The sequence below is a fragment of the Stegodyphus dumicola genome, chromosome 11, assembly GCF_044657685.1.
Source record: "Stegodyphus dumicola isolate Sdum_Otavi_A_Nest chromosome 11, ASM4465768v1".
NCBI classification, from domain to species: domain Eukaryota; kingdom Metazoa; phylum Arthropoda; class Arachnida; order Araneae; family Eresidae; genus Stegodyphus; species Stegodyphus dumicola.
The window spans coordinates 154,004,214-154,032,045 of NC_140778.1; the positions used below are offsets into that span (position 1 = coordinate 154,004,214).

Consider the following 27,832-nt stretch of genomic DNA (forward strand, 5'->3'; position numbering starts at 1 on the left):
ATCATTAACTACAAAAAAAATTTACTTTTAGACAAAACAAGAAACTTCAATCTTAATACTAACAAATTAATAAATTGGAACTCCAACATATCCAAAAAAGTAATTAACAATACTATAATTAATCAAATACAACGAATTAAAACTATATGCACAGATACAATAGATTTACAACGCGAAATTTTGATCCTTATCAAAATTCTCAAAAATAATCTAATTCCCTTTCAATTTATCAACCATTGCCTTAAAAGAGCAGGCGTTAAATACTCACTCTAAATCATTTAACTGATAGGGATATGATAATTTATTCCTAAACCTGAGAAGGCGGTATAAGTTGGATGACTGTCAGTTGAAAGATTTGTATATAGTGTAATTACTCAATTGTATATATTGTAAAAAGCTAATTGTCTTCAGACATATACTGTTACTAAAAAAATGGGCCTATTTCCCGCCTTTAGACTGTCTATTAGCTCTTGGACAGCTAAAATGCCTTTTTCCTTTCTTAAATTCTTAATCATTGCGACACGACAATTAGCCAGAAATTAATTAATTTCCATTCACTAGTATTTTCAAAAAAATCTTAACAGACGGTCTCTATCAGATAAGAACTCCACAAAATACATCCCTCAAGAATTCCAAGTCCCACCCACTACCATAAATTACTTCACCCAAGTCTTACCGACTGTTATTATTCAAAGCCCCTACTGCCGCTAAGAATTTTCGGACACCCTACACTTCTGAGTCAGACACGAAGAGAACACTTTGCCAACTCCCCCACTAGAAAGAATGTAAGTTACTTAATACCTTTCTGGCCTTTATATCTTCAAGTACATTCACTGATCTTATTTATATTATTTTCTATATTATTTTTATATTATTTTTATGTTTTCTTTGATTTGTTTTTACAAAGTTTGCATTATTTATCTTTTTTATAATCTTCTATGTTTATTTCAACTTTACTTTGAATTCGATTTCATGATGACAATTTCCAATGTTTAATTTCTGCAAATAATATAGTATTCAAATACATAAAGATGATAGTGTCGGGGACGGTTACTCGAGTTTTACAGGATTTCTCTACAGTAATTGATTTTTACTCCAAATTGAATTGACTAATATGCTTCATGAGAATAAGTTCTTTGAGTAGCAACTATTCGCGGAAATATTTGGCCTGACTAGAATTGCCGGTTTGGCTTTAACTTATAACTCGAGTAAAGACGAAACACTTTCATATTTACGTATTTTTATCAATTATTGTTCATTGAACGGGAGTTGGCTTGTTCCCCTTGAAAAGTCAACTAATTTCCGATCAATGACAATAATTACATGTTTTAATTTTTCCTTTTACAATTGAAATATTATTCTTCGTGATGATTTAACTCCAGTCCCCGTTAAAACATTATTAACATTTTGCTTTCAAATTACTTCAAAACATCTTTCAAAATATAACTTACCAATATGGATGCACACTTTTAAAATAATTCTACTTTAATTAAACTTAGGAGATAATATAATCAATTAATCAATACTGTTTAGGAAATGAATTATTATATATATATATATATATGATGTATCAGCTTTTGTCAGGAATAAATAGATTGTTGAAGAATGATAAATGTAGTCGTAGCTTAAATTATCAGAAGATAAGTTTAAAAAACAGGATCCATTTATTATTGGTCAGGAGAAATAGCAGTTACAAAATCAGATATCCGGAGTAAATAAAAAAGAACTACTAATAACATTTTGTATGAAGTTTACTGCATCGTGACATTTAAGAAAAAGCCCCGATATTCCTTTGCGAGTCCTTTTATAGCTTCTGAAAAGGCGGAGCTTCAAAGAAATGACGTCAGCGTCGTCAGCCAATCCAGTTCGCTTTAAATATTTCCAGAACATTCTATAACTGTACGTGTAGAAAAGGCGGGAAAAGCAACTTGACTACGGGGCTGTGGATTTAATTCCACGTACTTTCAAATAAGAGAACGTCGCCATTAAAAATGAAAAGAACATACATACAGTTAGAATTTTAAGTGTATTCTTGACTCTGGAATTTTATTATTACAAATATATATAATATAAGAATATTATATTCTTACAAAACAATTCTTTTGTAAACCAAATCTAAATATGCCTAGTATTTTCGTGCATTAAGCTGTAGAAAAAATTATCATTAAAGACAAAAAGTAAGAAATTTATAACTAATGTTTCACAAAGACCAAATATTGAAATTCATAATTAATAAATTTCAAATAGATGCAACAAAGAATTAAAAAATTCAAAACACTTTAAGTAAGGAAAACCCATTTAAAAAAATTAATGAAAATTTAAATAAAAATGAGCAAAAACAGAAGAGGAATTCAATCAACTTCAATCTTACTTCATCGGGGGAGAGGGAGGAACATTGAAATCTCTCTTCTACAACAATCCATGTTTTTCTGTATCCATATTTAGCCGATGAACTATTTCAATGTATTTTTATTATAATAGTTCATCCGAAACTTCTGGCCGTTTCCCCTAAGCCGTTTCCCCTTTTTTTCCCTAAGGAAAAAAAAAAGAATTAGGATAATTAGAAAAATCTTAAAAAAAAGACGGGAATTCTGTTTTATAAAAACAGAATTAAATTTTATTAAAACCGAAACCGAAAGTGAAAAAAACAAAATATTTCAAAGAGGAACTTAGGTTGCTTAAAGTGTTTTGGATTTATTTTTTTTTTAATTCTTTGTTACAATTATTTGAAATTTACTATTTATGAATTTCAATATTTAATCTTAGATATTGAAATATTTAATTTCAATATCTAATCTAATAATTAGAAATATTAATTCTAAATTTCTTACTTTATATATATATATAACGTCATTCTATGAAACTATTGAATATTTTTAATTAGACGGATCAGGAATCAAACACATTTTTCTTATTTAAATCAATGCGATTCAAAAATAAGAAATATTCTTAAAAACTGCATCTGTTGCTTTCAAGCAGCTTAGTTTGTTAATCTACAACAGACAGATTCAGTTTGAAAGATAAATATTTTATATTTTACCGTATGGCAACAGACTCGAATGAAAATTGAAACAATGCATTTATAGTCATCGGACGCATAATACCATTTCGAGAATAACAGTTCCTTTTAGACTAATAATAGGAGAAAATGGAGCTACAATTCTAACGCCATGTATCAAATAAAATATAAAATTAATAGTCAAAAATGATTACAGGGGGGATTTAAAAATTTTTGAAAGACAATGGTAATTAATTGATGTCATTAACTATAAAAAAAATTTATTTTCGTAAATACAGAATGTTTTATAAAAATCTAATTAATCAAGCTGTCTTTTGAATAAATTCTTAGGGAAATCCCTATGATTATGAAAGATTTATTTATTTCTCTTTTAATTTATTAGAGATTTTTGTTCCTCATAATTAAGTTTAACCTTTCGTCTTTTTCCACTTAGAGCTTTAACTATTAAATCAGAAACAAACATTTCATATTCATTAACTTTTAATGCATTATAAATGAAAAACCCAAGATTATTCTGAAAATATTTTAAATTTTTAAGCACTTTTCCCTTATTTTGTCTAATAAAATTCTTCTGCTTTATCAAGAAAATGGAAACTAGTTAATTTTATTTCTTTATTCTGGAATTCAGTTCCTGTAATTCACAGAGGAAAACACAGTTAAAATTAATATCAAATTTCTATTCCTTATTTAAAATGCATAATACAAAATGATTAGCAAAATTCCAATGTTCAGTTACTAATTTAAAACAAAAAGTATTGTTTACGTAAAATGCATTGAATTTAAATTAAAACAAGAACAAAACGCAATAACAAAAAGAACAGTTATTACAATTAATGATTCTTTTGCTCTGAAAATGTAATTTAAATATTTATAAACTAAATATTTATAAACTAAAATTTCATGTGAAAATACGTATAGCATCAGAAGCAAAAAAGAAAAAAATCTTCTGTTCTGAAAGATATTATGAATATTTAACAGGTGTTTTTCCACTTTCAGGGCTTAATTTATATATTTCATTATTAACTTAATCACCGCATTTTATATAAACAATATTCTGTAAAACTTTTTCTAGAATAATTAAAAGTTCTTAAATATTAAAAAGGGATATTTCAAAAAATTTTCCAAGAAGTTAATGTTTAAGTAAGATATTTTAAATAACTTAGAAGCCCTAAACTCTAGAAGACCTGCAAATAAACTTTAGAAGAACCTTAATGTTTAACTAAGATATTTTAAATAACTTAAAAGACCTTAACTTTAGAAGACCTGCTAATTTATTTGTATAAAATTGTTTTTGAACGAAAAATGAGCATTTAATTTATATACTTTGCATAATAGTGTACTCCAATGAAGTTTTATTGCATTAGCGGCCGAGCGGTAAAATCGCTGAACTCTGGCAGTTCGGTCTAGCGTTCGAATCCCAACGAACGGGATAACTATATGAGCGTTTTTGTGGTTTTTTTCCTTGTGTAATTTGTATATGAGCTAATTTGTCATAGAAAATCCTCCACGAAGGCATTCCTCCTCTTACACAGATGGCCCAACGGCGGTCGAGCGGTAAAGTCGCTGAACACTGATAGTTCGGTTCGATGTTCGAATCCCGCGAACGGACTGATTGCATGGGTGCTTTCGTGGTTTTTCCCATGTGTAAAGTTTACACGAGCCAGTTTCCCTTAGAATGTCCTCCACGAAGGCATCCCTCCCCTTAGGCAGATAACCATCGAGGCTTTGTCGTAATTAAGTAACCTAACCTAACCTAACCTCTTACGCAGATCGCCCTCGTGTGCTTTGCCGCAATCAAATACGCCAAACCAACTACAGAAAAATCAATTAACATTTTTGTTTCGTTTTTTTTTTTTTTTTTTTTTTTTTTTTTTTTTTTTTTTTCCCAGATGCGATTGCTAATATAGAAACGTGTTTCTTAATTATTATTATTACTTTTTTTTTTTTTTTGAAAAAAGGATCTTTTACATCCCGTGCTGTTATTTTTCCAGTTTATGCCTTCCTCTTCTGCTTCTTCCCAAAAGCAAAATTTACGGTATTTAAAAAAAAAAAAAAAAAACAGGTGTTTTATATTGAATGGTTCAAAAAAATGCAAATTCTGTAATTGATTTATTAGCCAAAATAAATTAATTCTAAAACTAATATTATATAAGCTTTATATAGCAAAAGCAACAAATCCTCTGGTTACGAAATCGCCGCTAGAGGCACTGTTAATGAAAACAACGTTATTCATGCAAGAGAAACCGCAACGTACTTTGGAATACGCCAAAACATCTTCGTTTATAGTTTTACAGAGACATTTTCGAACTACTGCATCGTCATAACATCGAACTGCTGGAGAAGCAGTCTCAGAACACAGACTGCTTGCGTAGCAAAGTTAGCCGAGGACGAACAGCAGACAAAGCCAAACTGGCTCAAAACACTAGTGAATATTTTTACAAACTTTTACAAAATCAACGTGTCCGGCGAGTTCTTGACTCAATGTGGCTCATATAACTGTGGCGTGTATTACCAAAACGTCTACAATTCCAGCCCTATATCTTTCAGATGGTACAGGCGTTAAAATATTCCAAGAAATCGATGTAAAGCTCTGAGTGAGAAACTGCAAGATAAACTAGTGGTAGATGGTTTCTCGAACAGACTTGTGTCTACGTATGAAGCCACTTATCACATTTCTCGCAAAGTTAATCGTCATAATTTAAGATTTGGGGACACGGAATAACTACATGGTGTAATGGAACATGAGCGTGACTCTCCCAAAGGGAATGTTTTCTGCGCGATTTCCATTTTTGGTCTTTTTTTCCTTCGCGTAAAAATCGATTAACGGGTGCATTTACCAAGACATGCTATGGTTGTTCCCTCAGTTGGAGGAAGCATTCCCTGTTTCATTCTGTCCACCACATTGGCATAAAGGTGTCCACCACATTGGCATAAAGGTGTCCACCACATTGGCATAAAGGTGTCCACCACATTGGCATAAAGGTGTCCACCACATTGGCATAAAGGTGTCCACCACATTGGCGTAAAGGTGTCCACCACATTGGCATAAAAACGTACGTGAGTAGCTGAAGGATAGCTTACCCTATCGCTGGACTTGCAGTGCTGGGTCAAACGAACTGACATTGCTTTGTTGGCCACCGAGATCCTCAGATCTAACCCCTTGTGATTTTTCTTATGGAGTTCTGTAAAAGGCAAAGTATTCGTGTTTCTTTCTCAAGGACTCACAGCAACTGAAGCAACGGGTAACTGGAGAGCTCAAAACACTAACAAAGGCTATTCCATCAGGTGCGCGACAGGTATGGAATACCGCGGAGATATTTGCCGTGTCACCAGATGGGCATACACAGAGTATCTACAGAGACTTGTATAACTATGGTTTCAGTGTAAATTTGATTTATCAAAACTAATTAGTTACTGAGTTCACAGGTATGCTTTCCTTTTGTGTTTACTTTTGGGGATACGATGTATATCTAGAATCAGTCTGTATGTAGCTGAATTAACACCACTTTGTGCACTAGTGGATATCCTGTGTACATTTAAAATAACTTATTTTTAATAATTACTAAATATCTGTCTAATTCTTTATAGGTGAAAGAACTCCGCGAGAAGATGAAGGATCTCGGTGTGGATAATGGAGAAAAAGTGAAAGAGTATCTGCGTAAAATCCGTGAAAAAGCAAAGGAAGCCTTGAAAAATATCCTTGAAAAACTGGGTCTTGGTACGTAACATTTCTCTTGAACAGGAATCTCTTAAAAAAAGTGCTTTTAATTATTTTGAAGTAACTTGCTTATTCCTTCAATAAGCTTCATTAAATGGAGTTGCTTTTCGTTTTTTTATTTAACAATTACTTAAATAAAGTGAATCATATTCTGCAAGTTAATGCAAAACACTTATAGTAGAAAAGCAATTTCTACAGTTTTTTTATGCTTTTCAAAATATTTTGAAGTAACTTGTTTGTTCCTTCAATAAGCTTCATTAAATGGAGTTGCTTTTCGTTTTTTTATTTAACAATTACTTAAATAAAGTGAATCATATTCTGCAAGTTAATGCAAAACACTTATAGTAGAAAAGCAATTTCTACAGTTTTTTTATGCTTTTCAAAATATTTTGAAGTAACTTGTTTGTTCCTTCAATAAGCTTCATTAAATGGAGTTGCTTTTCGTTTTTTTATTTAACAATTACTTAAATAAAGTGAATCATATTCTGCAAGTTAATGCAAAACACTTATAGTAGAAAAGCAATTTCTACAGTTTTTTTATGCTTTTCAAAATATTTTGAAGTAAACTTGTTTGTTCCTTCAATAAGCTTCATTAAATGGAGTTGCTTTTCGTTTTTTTATTTAACAATTACTTAAATAAAGTGAATCATATTCTGCAAGTTAATGCAAAACACTTATAGTAGAAAAGCAATTTCTACAGTTTTTTTATGCTTTTCAAAATATTTTGAAGTAACTTGTTTGTTCCTTCAATAAGCTTCATTAAATGGAGTTGCTTTTCGTTTTTTTATTTAACAATTACTTAAATAAAGTGAATCATATTCTGCAAGTTAATGCAAAACGCTTATAGTAGAAAAGCAATTTCTACAGTTTTTTTATGCTTTTCAAAATATTTTGAAGTAACTTGTTTGTTCCTTCAATAAGCTTCATTAAATGGAGTTGCTTTTCGTTTTTTTATTTAACAATTACTTAAATAAAGTGAATCATATTCTGCAAGTTAATGCAAAACGCTTATAGTAGAAAAGCAATTTCTACAGTTTTTTTATGCTTTTCAAAATATTTTGAAGTAACTTGTTTGTTCCTTCAATAAGCTTCATTAAATGGAGTTGCTTTTCGTTTTTTTATTTAACAATTACTTAAATAAAGTGAATCATATTCTGCAAGTTAATGCAAAACACTTATAGTAGAAAAGCAATTTCTACAGTTTTTTTATGCTTTTCAAAATATTTTGAAGTAACTTGTTTGTTCCTTCAATAAGCTTCATTAAATGGAGTTGCTTTTCGTTTTTTTATTTAACAATTACTTAAATAAAGTGAATCATATTCTGCAAGTTAATGCAAAACGCTTATAGTAGAAAAGCAATTTCTACAGTTTTTTTATGCTTTTCAAAATATTTTGAAGTAACTTGTTTGTTCCTTCAATAAGCTTCATTAAATGGAGTTGCTTTTCGTTTTTTTATTTAACAATTACTTAAATAAAGTGAATCATATTCTGCAAGTTAATGCAAAACGCTTATAGTAGAAAAGCAATTTCTACAGTTTTTTTATGCTTTTCAAAATATTTTGAAGTAACTTGTTTGTTCCTTCAATAAGCTTCATTAAATGGAGTTGCTTTTCGTTTTTTTATTTAACAATTACTTAAATAAAGTGAATCATATTCTGCAAGTTAATGCAAAACGCTTATAGTAGAAAAGCAATTTCTACAGTTTTTTTATGCTTTTCAAAATATTTTGAAGTAACTTGTTTGTTCCTTCAATAAGCTTCATTAAATGGAGTTGCTTTTCGTTTTTTTATTTAACAATTACTTAAATAAAGTGAATCATATTCTGCAAGTTAATGCAAAACGCTTATAGTAGAAAAGCAATTTCTACAGTTTTTTTATGCTTTTCAAAATATTTTGAAGTAACTTGTTTGTTCCTTCAATAAGCTTCATTAAATGGAGTTGCTTTTCGTTTTTTTATTTAACAATTACTTAAATAAAGTGAATCATATTCTGCAAGTTAATGCAAAACGCTTATAGTAGAAAAGCAATTTCTACAGTTTTTTTATGCTTTTCAAAATATTTTGAAGTAACTTGTTTGTTCCTGCAGAGCTTCATTAAATGGAATTACTTTTTGATTTTCTTTCCAAATTCGTGCGGGAAATTATGATTTACGCCAGCAGAACGCTTTTGTCTACCTCTCATTTGCGCCCTGTACCACTTAAACCCACCATTCCAACACACATATTCCATTTCAAAATCTGTTTATATCAGCTTCTTCTACTTGCCTTTTTATTAGTGCCAGATATTTTTGAATCATACCGAAAACAGTTACCTTTTTGCCCAATTTTAAACTTCACACTGCCGTGTTCCTTTCTAACTGCATATGATTTGGCCTAGTAGTATCTGTTGTTCAACAATGTTTCCAGATAACTCTTAATCCACTCATTTATATTCATAGGCAAAAGGAACATGGATGACTCTATGGATCAGCTTGCTCGTATGAAATTCCGAGAGTTGGTTGAGAAGATTAGAGAAAAGGTGAGAGACGAACTCAGTTTTATTATTCTTATATGTTGGTAAATTGTACCTTTTTTTGCTTTAAAAGTGATTGAATTATGTTGTTCTTATGTTAGGCTGCGTTCAGACAACAACGTAAATGTCACAGAGGTATACTCACAAGGAATAAATGCGGGAATTCCGTTCACACCTGCGACACAGGGTCTAAGCCGCACTCACTTATAAGAAGCTAAATTTGCGCATACTTGAATTTGTGTCTACAGCTTTCCCGCTCTGTTTTCCAGTTAGGTTTCATGCGTTCGCTCTGATTGGTCGACTCTAATACGTAGTCGGCATAAAGTTGAAAACTTCGAACTCCGAAACCTAAACCAGATTTTGTGATTTAGCGCAGACTGGTTGCCTGGCAACGCAGCTCGGCTTAAACCACTTATGCCCTTTATATCATCGTCTGAACGCAGCTAGCTGTATGGTTATGGTTTTTATGCCTTTAGTTAATCTGCATGCAGTAGTTGTAGAATTAACAAGAATTTAAAAGTTCAAGCCAAACGTGGCAGCGATTTGTTTGAAATTTGAAACTTTTAGTAGAATAGTGAATTAAGTCAGTTTGTGCACCAACTTCAATGTCTTTTTACCGGGTGGTACCAAAATTAAACTTTCAATTTTGTGCATCGAGAACTTTGTTTTCGTACTCTCCGGTCGAACCGCTTGTTTTTGCTTAGAAACGCTAATCTTAATTGTAAAAAATGTTTTTTTAAACTGTTTTAACTGTGTTTCGTGTTTTTTAAATACGTGTAGAGCATGTAAAAATATTCTTAATTGTAAAAATTGTTTTTTAAACTGTTTTAACTGTATTTCGTGTTTTTTTAATATGTGTAGAGCATGTAAAAATATTCTTAATTGTAAAAAATGTTTTTTTATCTGTTTTAACTGTATCTAGTGTTTTCTGTCTTTCTATATTTTTCAATTTTTACTGAAGATGTTTTGAGTTTTTATGCATTTTTACCTTGTCGCGATTTGGGAACTGAATTAATTGAATGAGAAATATATCTCTAATGAAATTCGATGAAATAAGTTTAAATGAAATGCAACAACAAATGTGCATAATTTAACAGACCATCCAAAGAAGTCTTGAAGTGTCAACATCAGATTTTTTTGTAAACGGTTTATGCATTTTTGCACATGCGCAGAAGCATCGTAGGGATCAGCTTAATGTGGGTAGAGCATAAATGAAACACTATTTAGTCAAGCAGTGATTTTTAGTATTGCATATATTTAAAAAATAACTAAAAAATTAATTTTTATTTGTTTTTTGATTTATCTTAGAAGACCGAAATATTATTAAATTTTTCGACGCCAAGCCATTTGAGAAAACAAATTTTCGTATCATTCCTATTAATTTTCCGAATATATGCAAAATAAAAGAATGCGTGTGCAACTAAATCAAATCCATTTACTAATTATTAAAACTGACTTGTATTTTTCGTACATTGTTAGTAAAATGAGCTTATCAATTTAATAAATATTAGACTGTACTTTCTTAAAATTTTTGTCTTTATTTTAGTAATAAAATTTCCCTTTTCTTAGCTCTTGTCTAATGAAACGATCCAGAAAATCAGGGAATACATCAAGAACCATCTAGGCCAAAGCCCAGTAAGTTTGTAATTCTTTAATATAAAATTTATTTGATTTTGTAAAGCATATATTTTCAGTTACTTTTTACCCATACCAATACCATCTTCAGTTATTATTGTTTTATCGTGTCAAGAGCGATGTTATAAGTTCTCATAAGATAACAGACGTAAATGAATATACAAAGAATTGGGGCTGGCAGTATCCGAAGCATGGAAGCAGTGAGAAGGAAACTTTCGTCGGTATACTGGCTTGCAGCAGGAGATATTTTTTCCTGCTCTCACCAGTACCTTAGAGATTCCCGTTTAGGTCCTGACCTTTGTGAAATCGGCAGTTAAATACATCCTAAGGTGAATTTTTCGGGGAAAATGTTTTGAACACTTTGTCTCTTGAAAGCAGATCGGGTCTTGGAAGCTAGGCAGGTGAGTTTCTTCGACAAATCCCGAGATGTGGGCTTATTTGCAAACTATATACAACGACTACTCAAAATGCACAGAAAATTACGTTTCATATGATGGAGACGAGAAAGAGTTTTTCAGAGTCATAAATTTGAGGAAATACAGAAAATTGTCATCTCACAGAAGTATTGTGTTGTCATTGGCTATCATGGTAGTTACGTTTTAAAGAAGGAAAATATTGTTATATATTCGTTTTTAACAGTAAAAGTGCTTCCTAGCAAAAATTTAAACGTAAATTTTAATGGAGAATTACATAATTAGAAATTTTTTATCGCAAAGTAATTAAAACCTTGTTTCATTTTAAAAAAATTAATCATATTTGCTCAACAATATTGCTTAAAATATTTTCTTTTGGGTAATTAATACCGTTCTTTAAAAATTTAACTTTCCTTTCTCATTTTTAACTTTCCTTTATTAAGTCATTTTATTAACAGCTATGAAAATGATAGTTTCATTATTTTTTTTAATTAATGAATTATATTGTTGCGAAATTCGCAGCTGCGATAGCTTCCCTCCAAAGCGGAGTTAGTGTTGCCAGAATGTAGCAGGTAAAGGCAGAGTTGCTACATTTAGAGCGAAATCGCCCGTTTGGCGTGAAGTATTTATATTTGCCATCAAAAGTAGGGATATACCATAGACGGAGCGAGAACAATCTAGAACGCAGTCTTAGCAGTTATCTCTGGAATATTCTCGAAGGTAGGGCAAAACTATACATACCCTGCCTGTACGCGTAGGTAGCAGTTATCTCTGGAATATTCTCGAAGGTAGGGCAAAACTATACATACCCTGCCTGTACGCGTAGGTAGTGTCTTGAGTAGTAGAGTAGGTAGTGTCTTGCGTTCAGAGATTAGCTTGAGAGCTATCGACTGAGTCGGGAGCTGTGCTTTAGTGCTTCGCCGAGAAGCTGTCTTCACCGTTATAGCCTGAAGGCTGTGTTGCTGATTGTTTCAGCGTGTTTATCGTAGTTTTCCGATGGCTGTAAACGTGTCTTTTGTGTAATACTGGCAAATATATTGTGTTTTGATTCTTCATCAATTGTTATCATCAATTACTCCAAATCCATGAACCCGTAGAATGCAACAATATCAAAGCACTGTTTTGAAAATTATTTCAGCGCTTATCTAAAGATCTAATAAATATTTTATGAAATAATGCAAGTAATAACAACATAAGTTTTAAAAATGACTTGTTGAATTTTGAAATCGTATAATTTCCAAATTGCTGATCGGATGTATATTTAATATTCACGTGACGAAGGAATATAGCTCCATTTTCAAATTGTATCACCCAACTTTTTTGGGACTTTTCTTGAAGCAAATACAAGTTCTGTTTTCAAGTCAGCGAATTTAGAGAAGAAAATATTTTATATTTTAGAATATGCATACTGTTTACTTTTTTTTTTTTTTTTTTTTTTTTTTGCTGTGAGACATGTTTTTTGAAAGCACTACGATTCAGATCCACGAAGCGACCAGAGCTTTCTATGATAGTGTCGAATAAATCAAGGATATTGATTGCCTATGTGAAATTAATAAACCTAGACGGATTTTTTTTTTGTCTTAAATAACAGTGTGAAGAGTACTTCATATTTCAATACAATACAAGTGTGGTTATTTCTTCAAATGAAAATTTATTCAAAAGTTTCCATAGTCCTAAGGCTAAAGTCATTAGCACATTGAGGTGTACCGCTTGAGCACATTGCTTGAAACTCGTTGAGCTAATAGGCATAAGGATATTATTTAGATGGTCACTACGGTCTCCGGACTTATGCCTAGTGGATGTAACCTTTGATAGCATAACACTATTTATGTGTCTTAGAGGAGCCCTAGGATCTAATTACAGATGATTTTATGACTATGACTAAATGTCACAACACGTGTGAACAGAATAGGAGTACCACGCTTGGACGAGTAAAGAGGAACACACTTTGAATATTTAAAGTGTTAAGATAATAGTTTGGAAGATTTTTATTTTATTTCATGTTATTTAAATTTTTTATTTGCAGTACTTAACGAAATACAGCGTTCTGAAGCCCGATCAATCATTTGTTAAAACCTTATACTTGAGCATATTTCTGCATTTTTTATAAGTAACAGAAGCTCCGATCCACATGGTAACGCGTTATTCTAACGCGTTACTTTATTGTTTTGAAGCAAGTCGGGAATCCACATTAATGTATTTAAATTAGTTATTACTCAACTGCTCATTTGCAAAAATTTTAAAAGAATATTTTAATTTTTTTTTTAAATTTGAGGACCAGCATATAAGAGCTAAATGGTCTTTAATTAAGGAACATCTGTAATAATTTACTTCCTTTAATTATAAAGATAAATTTATCATAAAATGTTTTACATCTTAGTAAAGAGTTCTTGACCATTAGCAGCTAAATTAATGAACTTTTTCATCTTTCAAGTAACTAAATATTGTATTTCAAGTATCTATAACTAACTATTGAAATTTTTTGTTATGAACACCATGGAACAGGGTATAATTTCCCCTTATCTCTAAACGTTTTGAGAAAAGTTTCTTTTGATTTTTTATTAGTATTTGAATAGAACATGTGGCAACGATTAGATAATTCTATTCTTTAAATGATATAAATTTTGTGCATTTTGAGTTATAATATGAACGAAATATAATACTGTTAAGTGAATCCAGTGGCAGAGTGTCGCTATGGTAAACAAATACTAGAGTGAATTTTAAAGAATGCATTTAATCTATTGTGGTTTATGCGCTGTCGGCGAAGTAGATTTAATTCAATCCAATAAGTTTAAATGAAATGCAAGAAAAATGCATATAATTTAATATTCCGTACAAGGAAGTCATGTGGTGTACACATGAGATTTTTTTATTTTATTTTTGTGTTTTACAATAACACAATTAATTCTTTTTAATTAGCTTGTTAAGAAACTGAAGGAACTCATTGAGAAACTGCGTGATGTCGATATCCGGGAAATCCTCAAACATCTATTCGAATACAAACCAGGACAAAAGATTGACAAGAGAGCCATGAGCGAGACCTGGGACAAGATCAGGAATTTCTTCAAGGACCTCAATGTCAAGATCCAAGAACACAGCAAGAGATTCGGTGAGTGGGTGAAAAACATGTGGAGCAAGGGTCTCGACAAACTCAAGGAGAAATACGGAACCGTCAAAGCTATTGCTATGGAGGTAAGATCTCCAAAACTTAGAATCTTCTCCTCAGAATACTTTTATTGCTGTTATTTGTTTGTTATTTATATTTGCGAACGAATGGAATTTGGCTGCAAAGATCAGTTTTCTAAGTGCATGTTTGTTTAGAAGTATATTTTCTATGTATAAACAAATTTCTACTATTAAAATTCAGAAACCGACTTATATATATACAGCGATATGCAGATACACAGAGGCTGTTCACACATTTTTTAGACAATGTATATTGTATTTACAAAACTAAATTACATAAAATTTTTCTGTTTTAAATGTTTTATTTGACATCCCTTATTCTGAACTATCTTTCGACACCTCAATTTCCAAGATAATAATGCCTTTTGAAGTGGCAGAAGGGATATTTTATCCCATTCCTACTGAACAGCTTTCCAGAGTCCTGTTAGGGTTTTTGGGACAACGTTTAGATAATGCAGTTTTTAACAGTCCGAAAACACAAAAATCCATAGGTGACACATCGGGAGATTTAGCAAGAATATCAGTGATACCAGATTTTTGTTCCATTTATTTTAGAAAATTTACAGTGGATTTTTGATGTGTGACTGCTAGCTTTGTCCTGATGGAGTCTCACAGATTGATGGCACTGTGGGTAAAGCGATGGTTTTCATTCGGAAAAATTGGCGATAAAATATATTCCTGATTGATAGTGTTTGGAGTTAATCTTGACATTTTTTTGCACTATCTTAATTTTTAACTTGCCATTATAAGAAAAACCAGCAACAATCATGAATCCCTTAGAAAAACTTTCTTTCGATTCTTTGAACCTTGTACTTAAATTTTTTCTCTCCTTTTATGATAATAAATGGCTCTTTTTAGTTACAATCATTTAAATACACCCATGCTTCATTTATTGTGACAATTGTTTTCCATTTTTCTTTGGATAAGTGTTTCTCATATAGAATTCTGCAGCGTGTCCTGCGTTGAGCGATATGCTTTGGAAGAAGACACATTGCGTTTTTTCGCTTTCTTAAGACTTCTTTCTTTTCCAATTTGACGTTTTTTTCCTTTCTTGTTGATAATATTACCTATCGACGCCTTAGATATCACAAAACCATGACTTTCACATCGTTTTTTGATAACGGAGTATGCATATTTCTCTTCGGAAAGAGCGTAAATGTAGCCTTCGAACCACTGCTTTGTTAAATTCGCCATTTTGAATAAAAACAAATTTTTCAAGCCACAGACGACAATTTTAACTTTTAAAAACATAGTACAATTGCAATTACTTCATTTGCAGCAAACTAGTTTTTATTACCGCTTACCAAAATCATCTAACAAATGTGAGAACAGCCTCTGTATATACACTAACTCTTTTTATTTAATGTTTCAAATAATTAACCCCTGATGAATTTATTTGAAGCTTTAAACTATGAATAATTAAAATGATATTAATCATTTATGGTTATAAATTTTTTAAAAAATTTAGGAACTTTTTCCTTCTAATTTTTTAATTTTTGTTTCTAATTTTTTAATTAGTGCTCATATTTTAAAAGCGCTTATATTAAAATATATTTAAAGTACTTTGTTTCTATTGCTTAAATATTTCTTGCTATTTTTTTCTTTTTCAGTTACACTAGTTTTCACAATTTACAGGATAATATAATATTTTTGAGTAAAACATTTTTTTAGTAAAATTAATATTTCAGTCTAAGCTGCTAAAACGCTAAGTGTTATAATTTTAAGCCCTAATTTCTACAATTTATATATATATATATATATTTAAACAAATTTAAATTCTTAACAAATACGTATAAAAGTAAAAAAGTAAAAAAGCAAATTTAAATTCTAAAAAAGAAAAAAGCCAAAATAATTTAAAAATATGCAAACATGTAAAAGATTTAATTCTCGAACTAATCTACAATATCATTTAAATTCATAAGCATAAGCAAATCAAGTGCAAAATCTATCCATGAAAATAAATCTACTAATTTAATAAATTAAAATTAAATTAAACATTTTTTTTAAAAAATGCATATGTGAATGATCGCAGAGTAGGCAGGAGACAGACTTATCAAGGGGAAGTTGCCTCCAAACCTAACTCTCCAATCATTCAATTCGTGTTTCGTCATTCATGCAGGCAAGGGTAAAAGTCAAAACCAAAAGTAATTCCAATAAAGTGGTACCCTTAGAATTTAACATTTAAGTATTAACATTTAAGAATTAAAGTTCAAAAAGGAAAATACTAATTAAGTCTTTTGAGAAACAAGCAAGTAAAGTCAATTAAACTTTTTCTTAAAAAATTAAATTTTTAAAAATTAATTTTTTATAAAATAATAAAAAAATCTAGAAACCAATGTATTTTAGAAATCCTTGTCTACAGAAACTTCCCCTACACGAATATGCATACCATTAAAAAGAAACTATAAAAGAACTATACATAATCCATATAAACCAATAAGAAATAAAAAACAAAAAGAAACAAAAAGAACTAATTCACAATTTTTAAAATAAATATATATTTAAAAATATAATTTCATATTTAGAAAATACTTAGATACTACATAAAAAATCTTTTAAAAAATACTTAAAGCAAGTAAATAGTAAGTTTTAATTCTAACTTACCTACTATATGAGTGTTGGGGTCTGCAAAAGTGTTGTGAAAGAGAAGTAAGTGTGTTCTTCAAATTATATAGATGGCGCTTATGTAGGTAAAGTTGAGTGTCAAGCTGCTATCTTTGTTATAGTACAAAATTTTTTGTAAATATTAATTAAATTAAATTAAATTAAAAATCCTAAAGGTAGTAATATCAATTATTTAGAGAGTTAAGTAACTGAGCCAATCAAGAGATGTATGTTTGCTTGAAGGAAATTAAATTGTTTATAAGAATAAATTGAGTTTAATTAAAAAATTAAATTTAAATACATATTTAATTAAATATTCTTTGCGCCATTGCTGCAAGGAATGAAATTTAAATTTAAACAAATTTAAATTCTTAACAAATACGTAAATTAAATATGTATTTAAATTTAATTTTTTTAATTAAACTCAATTTATTCTTATGAAACAATATATATATATATATATATATTTACTAAAGAAATATTCATTATATTATCTCCTAATATAAATTTAGTAAAAGTATCAAAAAGAGTGAACCCATATGTAGGAAGTTTAATTCCGAAAATTGTGTTTTAAAGTAACTTGGATGTAAATTATTAAAAATGTTTTACGGGGACTTGAAATGAATCATGAGTAACTAAATTTCAAACTTTGAAAAAGAAATTAAATTAAAAGCAAGTAATTATCGCTTTAAATAATAATGTTGTAATAATTCGTAGTAGTTAATTAAATAATAAAGTTGTTAATTAATTACTTTATTATGAATTTATTTGGATTATGTTTATATGAATACTTAAAAGAATATTGTTACGAAATGTCCAGGCGCGGTAAGATAGCTTTTCCGCCAACCAGTTTTAGGGTTGCCATAAAATGGCAAAGGAAGAAAGGGTTTCCACATTTGGCGAAAAATGAAAATACTGGAAACTATTATAAATATAGTTTGCAATGTTTAATGACTTTATTTTTATAACCTCACATTTATTTACCTACTTACTTCTAATGTATCAATATGATCAGAGTACTATTCTGATTAGGAACAGTACAATCCAACTATATACTTATTCATCCTTGCTCTAACATTACAAAATATATTTATACTTTACAGTAGCAGAACACAACTACACCTGCATTACTAAAGCTCTGATACATACTGTTCAATTAACTTCTAACCCGTAGTGCTTAGTTTCGCCGATATCTTAGTATTGAAACTACCGTTCCGCAAAATATTGTTACATTATTTTTCTTCTTTTCACGTTCGTAAGCACGGGTTCGTGTGGATTTGGAGTGAATAAGGACAACAGCGCTTATCAAAACAGCTCCAGTACGATGTTTACACAGTCGTCGAAGAACTATAATAAACACGCTGACACAATCAGCGACACAGCCTTCACACCATCAGACTATAACGGTGGAGACAGCTTCACGGCAAAGCACCAGAGTACAGTTCCCGACTCTTCTAGGTCGTTCTCGGAACTCCGCGTACTCTCCAGACTCTCCACGCTGCTACTCGCGATGCACTCAACGATACACAGCTCCCGACTCCTCGGTTCAGTCGTTCCCGGAGCTCAACACACTCTCTCGACGATGCACGAACCCCGATACACGAAGAACCTCTTTCGGTGCACTCGGCACTTGATGGACTCCACACGGACTAACTCCGCGTACCAGCAGGATTTATATAGCTTTTCGCTTGTGTTCGAGAACATTCTGAGCTAAACCTGTAACAATTCATTCCAGAAGGCTCTCCAGCCGTGTATGGCCTATCGTCAATTTTGTCGCCAAATGGGTGATTTCTCGCCAAATATAGAAACCCTTTCTTCATTTGCCATTTTATGGCAACCCTAAAACTGGTTGACGGGAAAGCTATCTTACCGCGCCTGGACATTTCGTAACAATATTCTTTTAAGTATTCATATAAACATAACTCAATAATTCGTGTAATCTTAAATAATTTAAATTTGCTAAATAACTTGAATGTGGTTATATTATCTGCTATCTCACTAGTCTAGCTGAAAGTCTATATATTTCGTAGGAAATCTTCTGCGGTCCTTTTACTTTCGCTGATCTTTATTGGCCATTAGGTAATGAAACATGCATACTTCTGTAGTTCATGACGACCTCTGGGTACAATTTACTTTCGCAGGCCATGGTCGTTATCTTGACATCTAACAAAATTCCTATCTTAATGAGATCTAATAGAAAGGAATTCCCTGCTGTTAAAATGCATTTTATCCCAGAGAAATGAGTTTATACGAAGGCAGGCATTAGATAAAATAGCTGAGAGTGACAAACGTGAAAACTTTCGTGCAGTAACGAAAGCGATATTGTATTACCCATTTATGTCTCTCATGTGGCAAAATCAATTAATTATAAGCTTCACTACGAGCATTATAAGAAGGACTAGAGAAATTAATTAGAGATAAAACTACCAAGGAGAAAAAGTTTAGATGAAATTATTAGATTGCTATTTTCGAAAGTGTTTTGGAAACGTGCTCGTCAAGAATGCTCGAATAATGCTTGTTATATTTTATATTCATTTGAAAAAACAAACTTTGGTAAAACTTTGACTATTAAGAAAAGTAATGACGGACTTCACCATATTTGCCCATTTACTTTAAATATTTGTAGCACATCAATGCATCCTACCACCCTTCCCTGGCATAATAAATCGCATATCTAGCTAAATTTTATCGCCTATACTTTAAAAATGCTTTACTTTTAAAGATATTGTTGCACGGTTTTATAAATATTTATATTTATATGCTTAAAATATTAGTGCAATATTATGTATTTACTTATTTATTTTTATTTAGTACATTTTATTAGCCCAAAGCAGTGTTAACCCACAGGGTTATTAGTGTCAAAACGGGATTTTACCTTGAATCACTATAAAAGTTGGAATTACTTTTCAACTTGCTGCCACCGAATATTATCGCTCTGTATTATATTTAAAGAAATTAAATAACGAAGAATCTGCATGAATGTATGCATTATTCTCGCATTGTTAAAAAACAACGGTACCTAGAGCCATCAAATTGTGAATAACGAAGTCTTCTTCGAAGAATAACGAATACAGATGTTACCGTGAAAGACCGAAATTGGAGAATGTCGACTTTCACCGGAGATTATCAACATTCACCAAATACGTCGGTGAAAGACCGAATATTTCACTACATTCTTGTATATTCGGACCCTCACCGGTGTATGTCGACAATCACAGATATGCTCTGGTGAAAGTCGAAAAGAGAGGTCATAAAGTACCATAATAGTTTAAGTTGTTGCAATAAATAAAATTTGAATCACATAATTAAGTTTTTTATTACTGCTATTTTATTTTCTCATTTAGAACGTACTGTATAATTAAGTAAGTTTTTAACTTCTATTACTTTCCTTTCTCATTTTGAATGTATTGTGTGTTTTAGGTTCTCATGTTTTTAAGTTCTTATTTCAAGTCTTAAGTGCGTTTATTCGCGACTGAATTACGGAGAAGAAAATATAATATTGTTATATGTTCAGCATTCACCATTAGTACATGGTGAATGTCGACATTGACCGGTGTAAGTCAGAAATAAGAGTATTTGGAAAATATTTCGGACATACACCAAGAGACTATGTGAATGTTGACATTCACCGGTGAAAGCCGACATTCTCCAGATTTCGGTATTTCACCGAAACAGACACCTGGAAGCCCGAATTTAAAATTTCGAATTTCGTTACTTTGTAAAACTTTAACAAATATTTGATTAAGAAACTGAATAATTTCAAAGCGAGTAATGGCAACACTATACGAGAAAAAATATTTTTATCCCCAGCCAGCGAGACTGTCTACCGGAAATTCTAAAGATACTACTATTTATAAATATTTTATTGTGTATTTTAAATTTTGTAAAACTTGAACGAATTTTCATTTAATAAACTAAACGATTTCAAAGCAAACAGTGGCAACACTGTTCAGAAAAAAAAATGTATCTCCAGCGCGCGAGACTGCCTATTCAAAATTCTAAAGATAGGATGTTTTAAAATATTTTTAGTCCAAAGGAGCATTAGCCCAAATGCTCTTGAAAAGTGTATGTGAATGTAAATGGAAAAAACGCTCCCTTTGGACGTAATATAAAATCTGAAAGCTTTTTAGTTTTTCATTTATAGTAATTCTATGGTTATTTGCGTATTTTATTTAATCTTACATTTGTTGTTCTTTATTACTTTTGTATGCGTTTATTCCTTGTATTACCTTGTAAATTTTTAAATTCTGTCTGTTGACTTTGAAAATAGTGAAGGTAGCAAAAACTGGCGATATTAATGCAGATTCTTCGTTATTTAATTTCTTTAAAAGTAATATATAACGATAATATCTCGTGGCAACGATCTGAAAAGCGGTTCAGATATTTAAAGTGATACGTCGCCAAATCTCGGTTCGAGACTTATAGCCAGCCCATTCGTGTTAACGCTCTTTTGGGACTAAAAATAGAAATTTAGGAGACTACGGCAAATTAAAACTAGAAGTTTGATTTATATCGACAAATAAAATTATATAAGATATGATAAATAATGAAGAAATTAAACAACAAAAATCAGCTTAATATTTGTAATTTTTGCATGATTAGTTTCGAAGTTTCAAAAACAGAACCATCCTTCTCAGTTGCCTAAGTGCAAATGAACGAGATAAGATAAAAATGGCTGGAAAGAAATCAAGCTAATGCTGCCATCTATTTAATATCTTATTATATCTCGTTCTTATCTTAATATATCTTATCCTTGTCTTGCCTTAATATATCTTATCACCTTACATAATCTCGTTCATTTGCACTTAGGCGACTGAGGAAAATGGTTCTGTGTTTAAACTATCGAAACTAGTCCTGCAAAATATACAAATATTATGTTCATTCTTGCTGTTTAACTTTTCGATAATCGTTATTTTAACCTTATTTATTTAACGGTGTGTTATTTTAACCTAAATGATCGATAATGCCTTGAAATAAAATAATGGCTGGCAATGTGAGCAGAACTTTCATTTTAAATTATGGCAACATCTTTTTGTCGCCAAGAGGGCAATATATAACGATATTTCGCAAGCTTCTGAAAAAACACGGTAACGTTCACGGTTTGATTCCTTGTAACACAAATTAATGTTTAAAGATTTCTTGCTCCAAATTACTCTTTGATACTTTGGTGCTTGCTTGGTATACTGGTTTGCAGCATGTGATAGTGCCAGTTATTAAAATTATTACTCTTGCCAGTTATTGAAAGAATCTCATAAGGGCCTGAGTTGTGATACAACCGTAAAGAATATTCTCCAAACGAGATAAGTACCTTGACGGGTCCAAATTGTTCTTGACGGGTCCAAATTTCTCCACGACCATATTAAATGTACACTGCGAAAAAAAGGGGGACAGTTCTGTATCCCCTTTTCTGTTGTGCCGATTGACGAAATTCCAATTGCATTTTCCATGTCTCGAAAGCGCGACTTAGGATATGTATTAGATTTATATATAGCATTGTTTTAATATAGGTATTTTGACACAGAATCGGACTTTTTCTGAAATAACATACACATTTTTTTCCATATTTCGATTCTACCATTCAAGTTATGCCAAATTGCCAAGTTTTGTAGAAATCGCACGAGTAGTTTTAAAAAATTTGCTCTCAAAATTTTAGCTCTTCAATGTCAATTCAATTTGGTATGTATTTATTAATCTCTCTTTTTTATTACACTTACTTGGTTCCTTCTTTCACAGTTCAAAATTTAGGTTCATTCCAAATAAAATTCAAAAATTTTTTATGATTTATTTTTTAAATTTGTATTTTTAAATAAGTTTTGAATCGTAACCTATAAGAGATTTATCAGCATCTTAAAGTAAATGTATTTCTAAATATACCTGCAAAACATTAGAGGTTTTTATTCAAAATTTCCGAAGATAGACGTGAATTTATATATTAGCGCATTTTGAAATTTGGCATATTTGTTGAAAACGATAATAGCAGCTAACGTGGTTTACGCACTTTGTTAAAATTATTTGAACTTAGAAACTTTTTTTCCGCTCATGCACAATGTTAAAAAGGTAGAAACGATGTGTCTTTTCTCCTGCTCCTGCACAATGGAAGGGAAAGAAAATTAGGTTGCCATAAATTATTAAGAAATTCACCAAGTGTATTATTCTTGGCGCAAACTGAAAAACAAATTCCACCGAAATGAATTTTTGCATTTCAACGTAAATTTCGCACACAAAATTTAATATTTAGGCATAATTTGAGTCGGAGAATCGAAATACGAAAAAAAAAAAAAAAAAAAAAAAAACTTGGTATGCTGTTTAAGAAAATGTGCCACTTTGTGTCAAAATACCTATGTCAGAACAATGCTATATATAAATCTAATAAATCTAATATATATCTTAAGTCGCGCTTTCAAAACATGAAAAACGCAATTTGAATATCGCCCATCGGCCCAATAGAATGGGAGTTATAGAATTGCCCCCCCCCTCTTTTTTTTTTTTTTTTTTTTTTTTTTTTAGTCCAAAGGGATTTGAATCCCGAAGGACTATTAGTTTCGTTTTGGCATTTTGCGTCGGACTCATAAATGTCGGTTCACTTTTCAAACTGTTGCCACAAAATGTTAGAGTCCTGCATTATATTTGAAGAAATTAAATAATGAAAAGTCTGCATAAATGTATGTATATTTCTCGTATTGTGATAAAACAACGGTACATAGAGTCATCGAATTTTGAATAACGTAATCCTCCAACGAATATGAACATGTGGAAGACAAAATTTGAAATTTGAAATTTGTTTTATGATCGATTTCCTATTTTTTAAAACTTTGACGAATTTTTGATTAACAAACTCAAGGATTTAAAAGCGAGCAATGGCAACGTTGTGCAGAAAAAACATTTTTATCTCCAGCGCGTGAGTCTCTGTATCGGAAATTCTAAAGATATGCTCGTTTTAAAACTATTTTGCGATATTGCTGTTGCACTGGATCTTATGGTTTAAGTGCGAGGAACATGATATTTAATAAAGAAAGGTAACACACAAAATGTTAAAAAAACGCCCCTTTGGACGTAATTTAAAATCTGAAACATTTCAGATTTTTTTTTTTTTTTTTTTTTTTTTTTGCTCAATGTATTTTACTTTTATAACAGTAGTTTTAGAATATTTTATAAAGTACTTTCTATCTGGATAATAAATTAATATACAGGGTGATTATAATTAAAGTTTAAGTTTCAAAACGCTATAAAAAAAGAACCACTCTTGAAAATGACGTCAAATTTGAAAGGAATGTTATTGAAGAAGGCGGAAAGCGTATGGCAGAAGAAAAAATTTAGTTTCAAAAGTTAGCAACAGATGGCGCTGCAAGCGGAAGAAGACGTAAATTAAAATGTTAGTTAAATTTCAGTGTTATAAAGCCGCCAGGTACCAGGCTGTTCCTCATTTCGCGTCTCAGACGTTCGCCATGGGTGTTTCACTGCAGGACCGCGCTCTGCTGGTAAAGCTGTATTACAAGAATGATGATTGTGCAAGAGTAGCTCTGCAAAAATTCAGTACACTGAAGGGTATAAAAGAAAGCGTTGGTCCAATGAGTGTCTTATGTCTAAAGAAAATGATGCAAAAATTCGAAACGACAGGTTCGTTTGATGTGCAATCTGGTAGAGGGAGAAAACGAGTGCATTCGACGGTAGTTGAAGAGTGGCCACAGCATTACAGGAGGGGTCGGCCGGTGGTGTGCAACCGTGCAGTGCACGAGGAATTGCCCGAACATTGGACAGGCCTACGAGCACGGTGCTGAAAATTATACGAAACATCCTGCAATGCTATCCGTACAAAATTGGCCATGTGCAGGAGTTGCTTCCGCCTGACCTGACAGCTAGGGAGACGTTTGCGTTAGAATTCCTGGCTCGCATGGAAGTGGATAATGAATGGCCGTGGAAAATTTTGTGGACAGATGAAGCCCATTTCCATCTGACAGGGTACGTGAATACCCAGAATTTTCGAATATGGGCAACAGAAAATCCACTGGCAACGCACCCCGTACCACTTCATTCTGAAAAGGTCACGGTATGGTGTGGCTTTACGGCACCATTCATCCTAAAACCATATTTTTTCGAGCAGACGGCTGCTTTCGGTCCTGTTACCGCAACCGTCACTGGTCAGAGGTATGCGTCTCTTTTGCGCAACCACGTGATTCCAGCTCTGCAACAGCGTGGATGTGTGGATGAAATCATTTTTATGCAAGATGGCGTTCCTCTGCACATTGCACATCCCGTGAAGCAGCTGCTGAGGCGCCATTTTGGAAATGCTCGAATTATCAGCCGTCATTTCCCTATAGCCTGGCTGTCCCGATCGCCTGATCTTACTCCGTGTGATTTCTGGCTGTGGGGATATCTGAAGGATGTTGTGTTCCGTGCTCCAATTGCAAATTTAGCGGAATTAAAGGCACGCATTTCGCAACACATTCTGAACATCACCCCGGAGACACTGCGATCCGTTGCGGAACATGCTGTTTGTCGCTTTCAACTTGTTGCACACAACGGTGGATACCATATTGAACATGTTTTGTGCCAGTCTCGCGACAGTTCCGAACTTCTTTGATGAATGGTTCTTATGCGGTATGTCGCCGCAAAACTCTTGAAACCGATTTGTCCCTTTCGATGTGATATGTACAGTCATGCAAATAAAATTATTCAACAATTCTAATTTCTCAATGCGTTTTAATGTGTAACTTCTACCTTAGCCATTGTTTTACGAATCGTTTCTCGTCGTGATTCTGCCGCTTACAGCGCCATCTGTTGCTAACTTTTGAAACTAAATTTTTTCTTCTGCCATACGCTTTCCGCCTTCTTCAATAACATTCCTTTCAAATTTCACATCATTTTCATCAGTGGTTCTTTTTTTATAGCGTTTTGAAACTTAAACTTTAATTATAATCACCCTGTACTTTCGAGGAAAATATGTTGAAATCTAGTGTTAAAACTTCCAAGCACGTTTATGTTTATTCACTGAAAATTACATTCTCAATATTTTTACAAATTTATTGCACACTAAAATACTTTCTTTACAGTTTATTGCCAACTCCAAGGATATGAGTGCAGAAATGGCCCGTGAAGCCCTAGACTTTTTCCGTCCATACAAAGATGACCTCGGAAACCTCTGGAAACAGATAGTCGATGCAGCTAAAGAAGCTATTGGAAGGTTTTAAACACACAATTGTTGTGATTTACCAAAAACGTTTATATAAACTTTGATTGTGAGATATGTCACCATTGTTTTAATCCAAGCCTCGTCAGCTGAAATCTGTTACTTGCTCTGTTAAAAATAAAGCTTTAAAAGTGTAACATTTCATTTCTATAAATTTGTTATGCAAAAGTTTCAAAGGAATTTAAATATGTAAATGTTTTACTCATGCATTTAATAAAGGCCTCCGATAATAGAAATTGGAAAGTGATTCTTTAAATTCTTGTTCTTACGAGTACAATTAATTAATTAACGGATTTTTTATATTAGTAAATGGAGATCTACAGACACATATTTATTTCCATTTATAGAATTATATTTGTGTATATATATATATATATACAAATATAACAAATATATATATCTATATATATATATAATTTATTTCCTAAACAGTATTGATTAATTGATTATATTATAACCTAAGTTTAATTAAAGTAGAATTATTTTAAAAGTGTGCATTATTCGCACTAAATGGATTTTAGTTCATACAACATTATATATATATATATATGTGTGTGTGTGTGTGTGTGTGTGTGAATATATATATATATGTAACAATAAAATTCCATAGTCAAGAATACACTTAAAATTCTAACTGTATGTTCTTTTTATTTTTAATGGCGACGTTCTCTTATTTGAAAGTACGTGGAATTAAATCCACAGCCCCGTAGTCAAGTTGTTTTTCCCGCCTTTTTTACACGTACAGTTATAGAATGTTCTGGAAATATTTAAAGCGAACTGGATTGGCTGACGAGGCTGACGTCATTTCTTTGAAGCTCAGCCTTTCCAGAGGCTATAAAAGGACTCGCAAAGGAATATCGGGGGCTTTTTCTTAAATATAACGATGCAGTAAACTTCATACAAAAAAGTTATTAGTAATTCTTTTTTATTTACTCCGGAAATATGATTTTGCAACTGCTATTTCTCCTGACCAATAATAAATGGATCCTGTTTTTTAAACTTATCGTCTGATAATTTAAGCCACGACTACATTTATGATTCTTCAGCATTCTATTTATTCCGGACAAGGTGCATCACACACACACACACACACACACACACACATATATATATATATATATATATATATATATTATGTGTGTGTCTGTTAATGATTTAGAAACTGATACCATAAAAAGTAGTTGCAGACATTATTGCCAGTTTAATACTTCTTTTTATTGTCTTTCATAAACATATTGTTGCGTCCGTACGGGTTCTTAATAAATTAGATGCTCCCCTCCGTACGAGTTTTGTACGGGTTCTTTAATAGATTGGATGCACCCTTCCGTACGGGTTCTTTAATAGATTGGATAATAATACACCGGGTCCGGTGGTAGGTTAATAAAAATTTATTCTATCAAAATAAACTGGGGATCTAAGAGCAGATGTTTTTCTGGCCTTATGTAGGTTTCATCCGGCCGCCGAGATATTTCTAGTACTTTCTGCTTCTCGAAATTACTAGAAAGCAATACGAGGATAGAATTACGGTTACAGCTAACATAGTTTTCAATTACATTTAT

The 27,832-nt window shown here is 31.6% G+C and overlaps 1 protein-coding gene across 1 annotated transcript in view; it reads left to right on the top strand.

The window, feature by feature from the left end:
• Positions 1-26,509, top strand: part of LOC118195028 (uncharacterized) — a 78,169-nt gene extending 51,660 nt beyond the window's left edge. The window contains exons 5-9 of the mRNA XM_085827337.1: positions 6,608-6,737; positions 9,175-9,254; positions 10,818-10,883; positions 14,216-14,488; positions 26,137-26,509. Of these exons, the coding sequence (XP_085683463.1) occupies positions 6,608-6,737; positions 9,175-9,254; positions 10,818-10,883; positions 14,216-14,488; positions 26,137-26,274 (687 nt within the window). The 3' untranslated portion in view covers positions 26,275-26,509. The remainder of the gene's footprint in view (positions 1-6,607; positions 6,738-9,174; positions 9,255-10,817; positions 10,884-14,215; positions 14,489-26,136) is intronic.
• Positions 26,510-27,832: the final 1,323 nt, after the last annotated feature.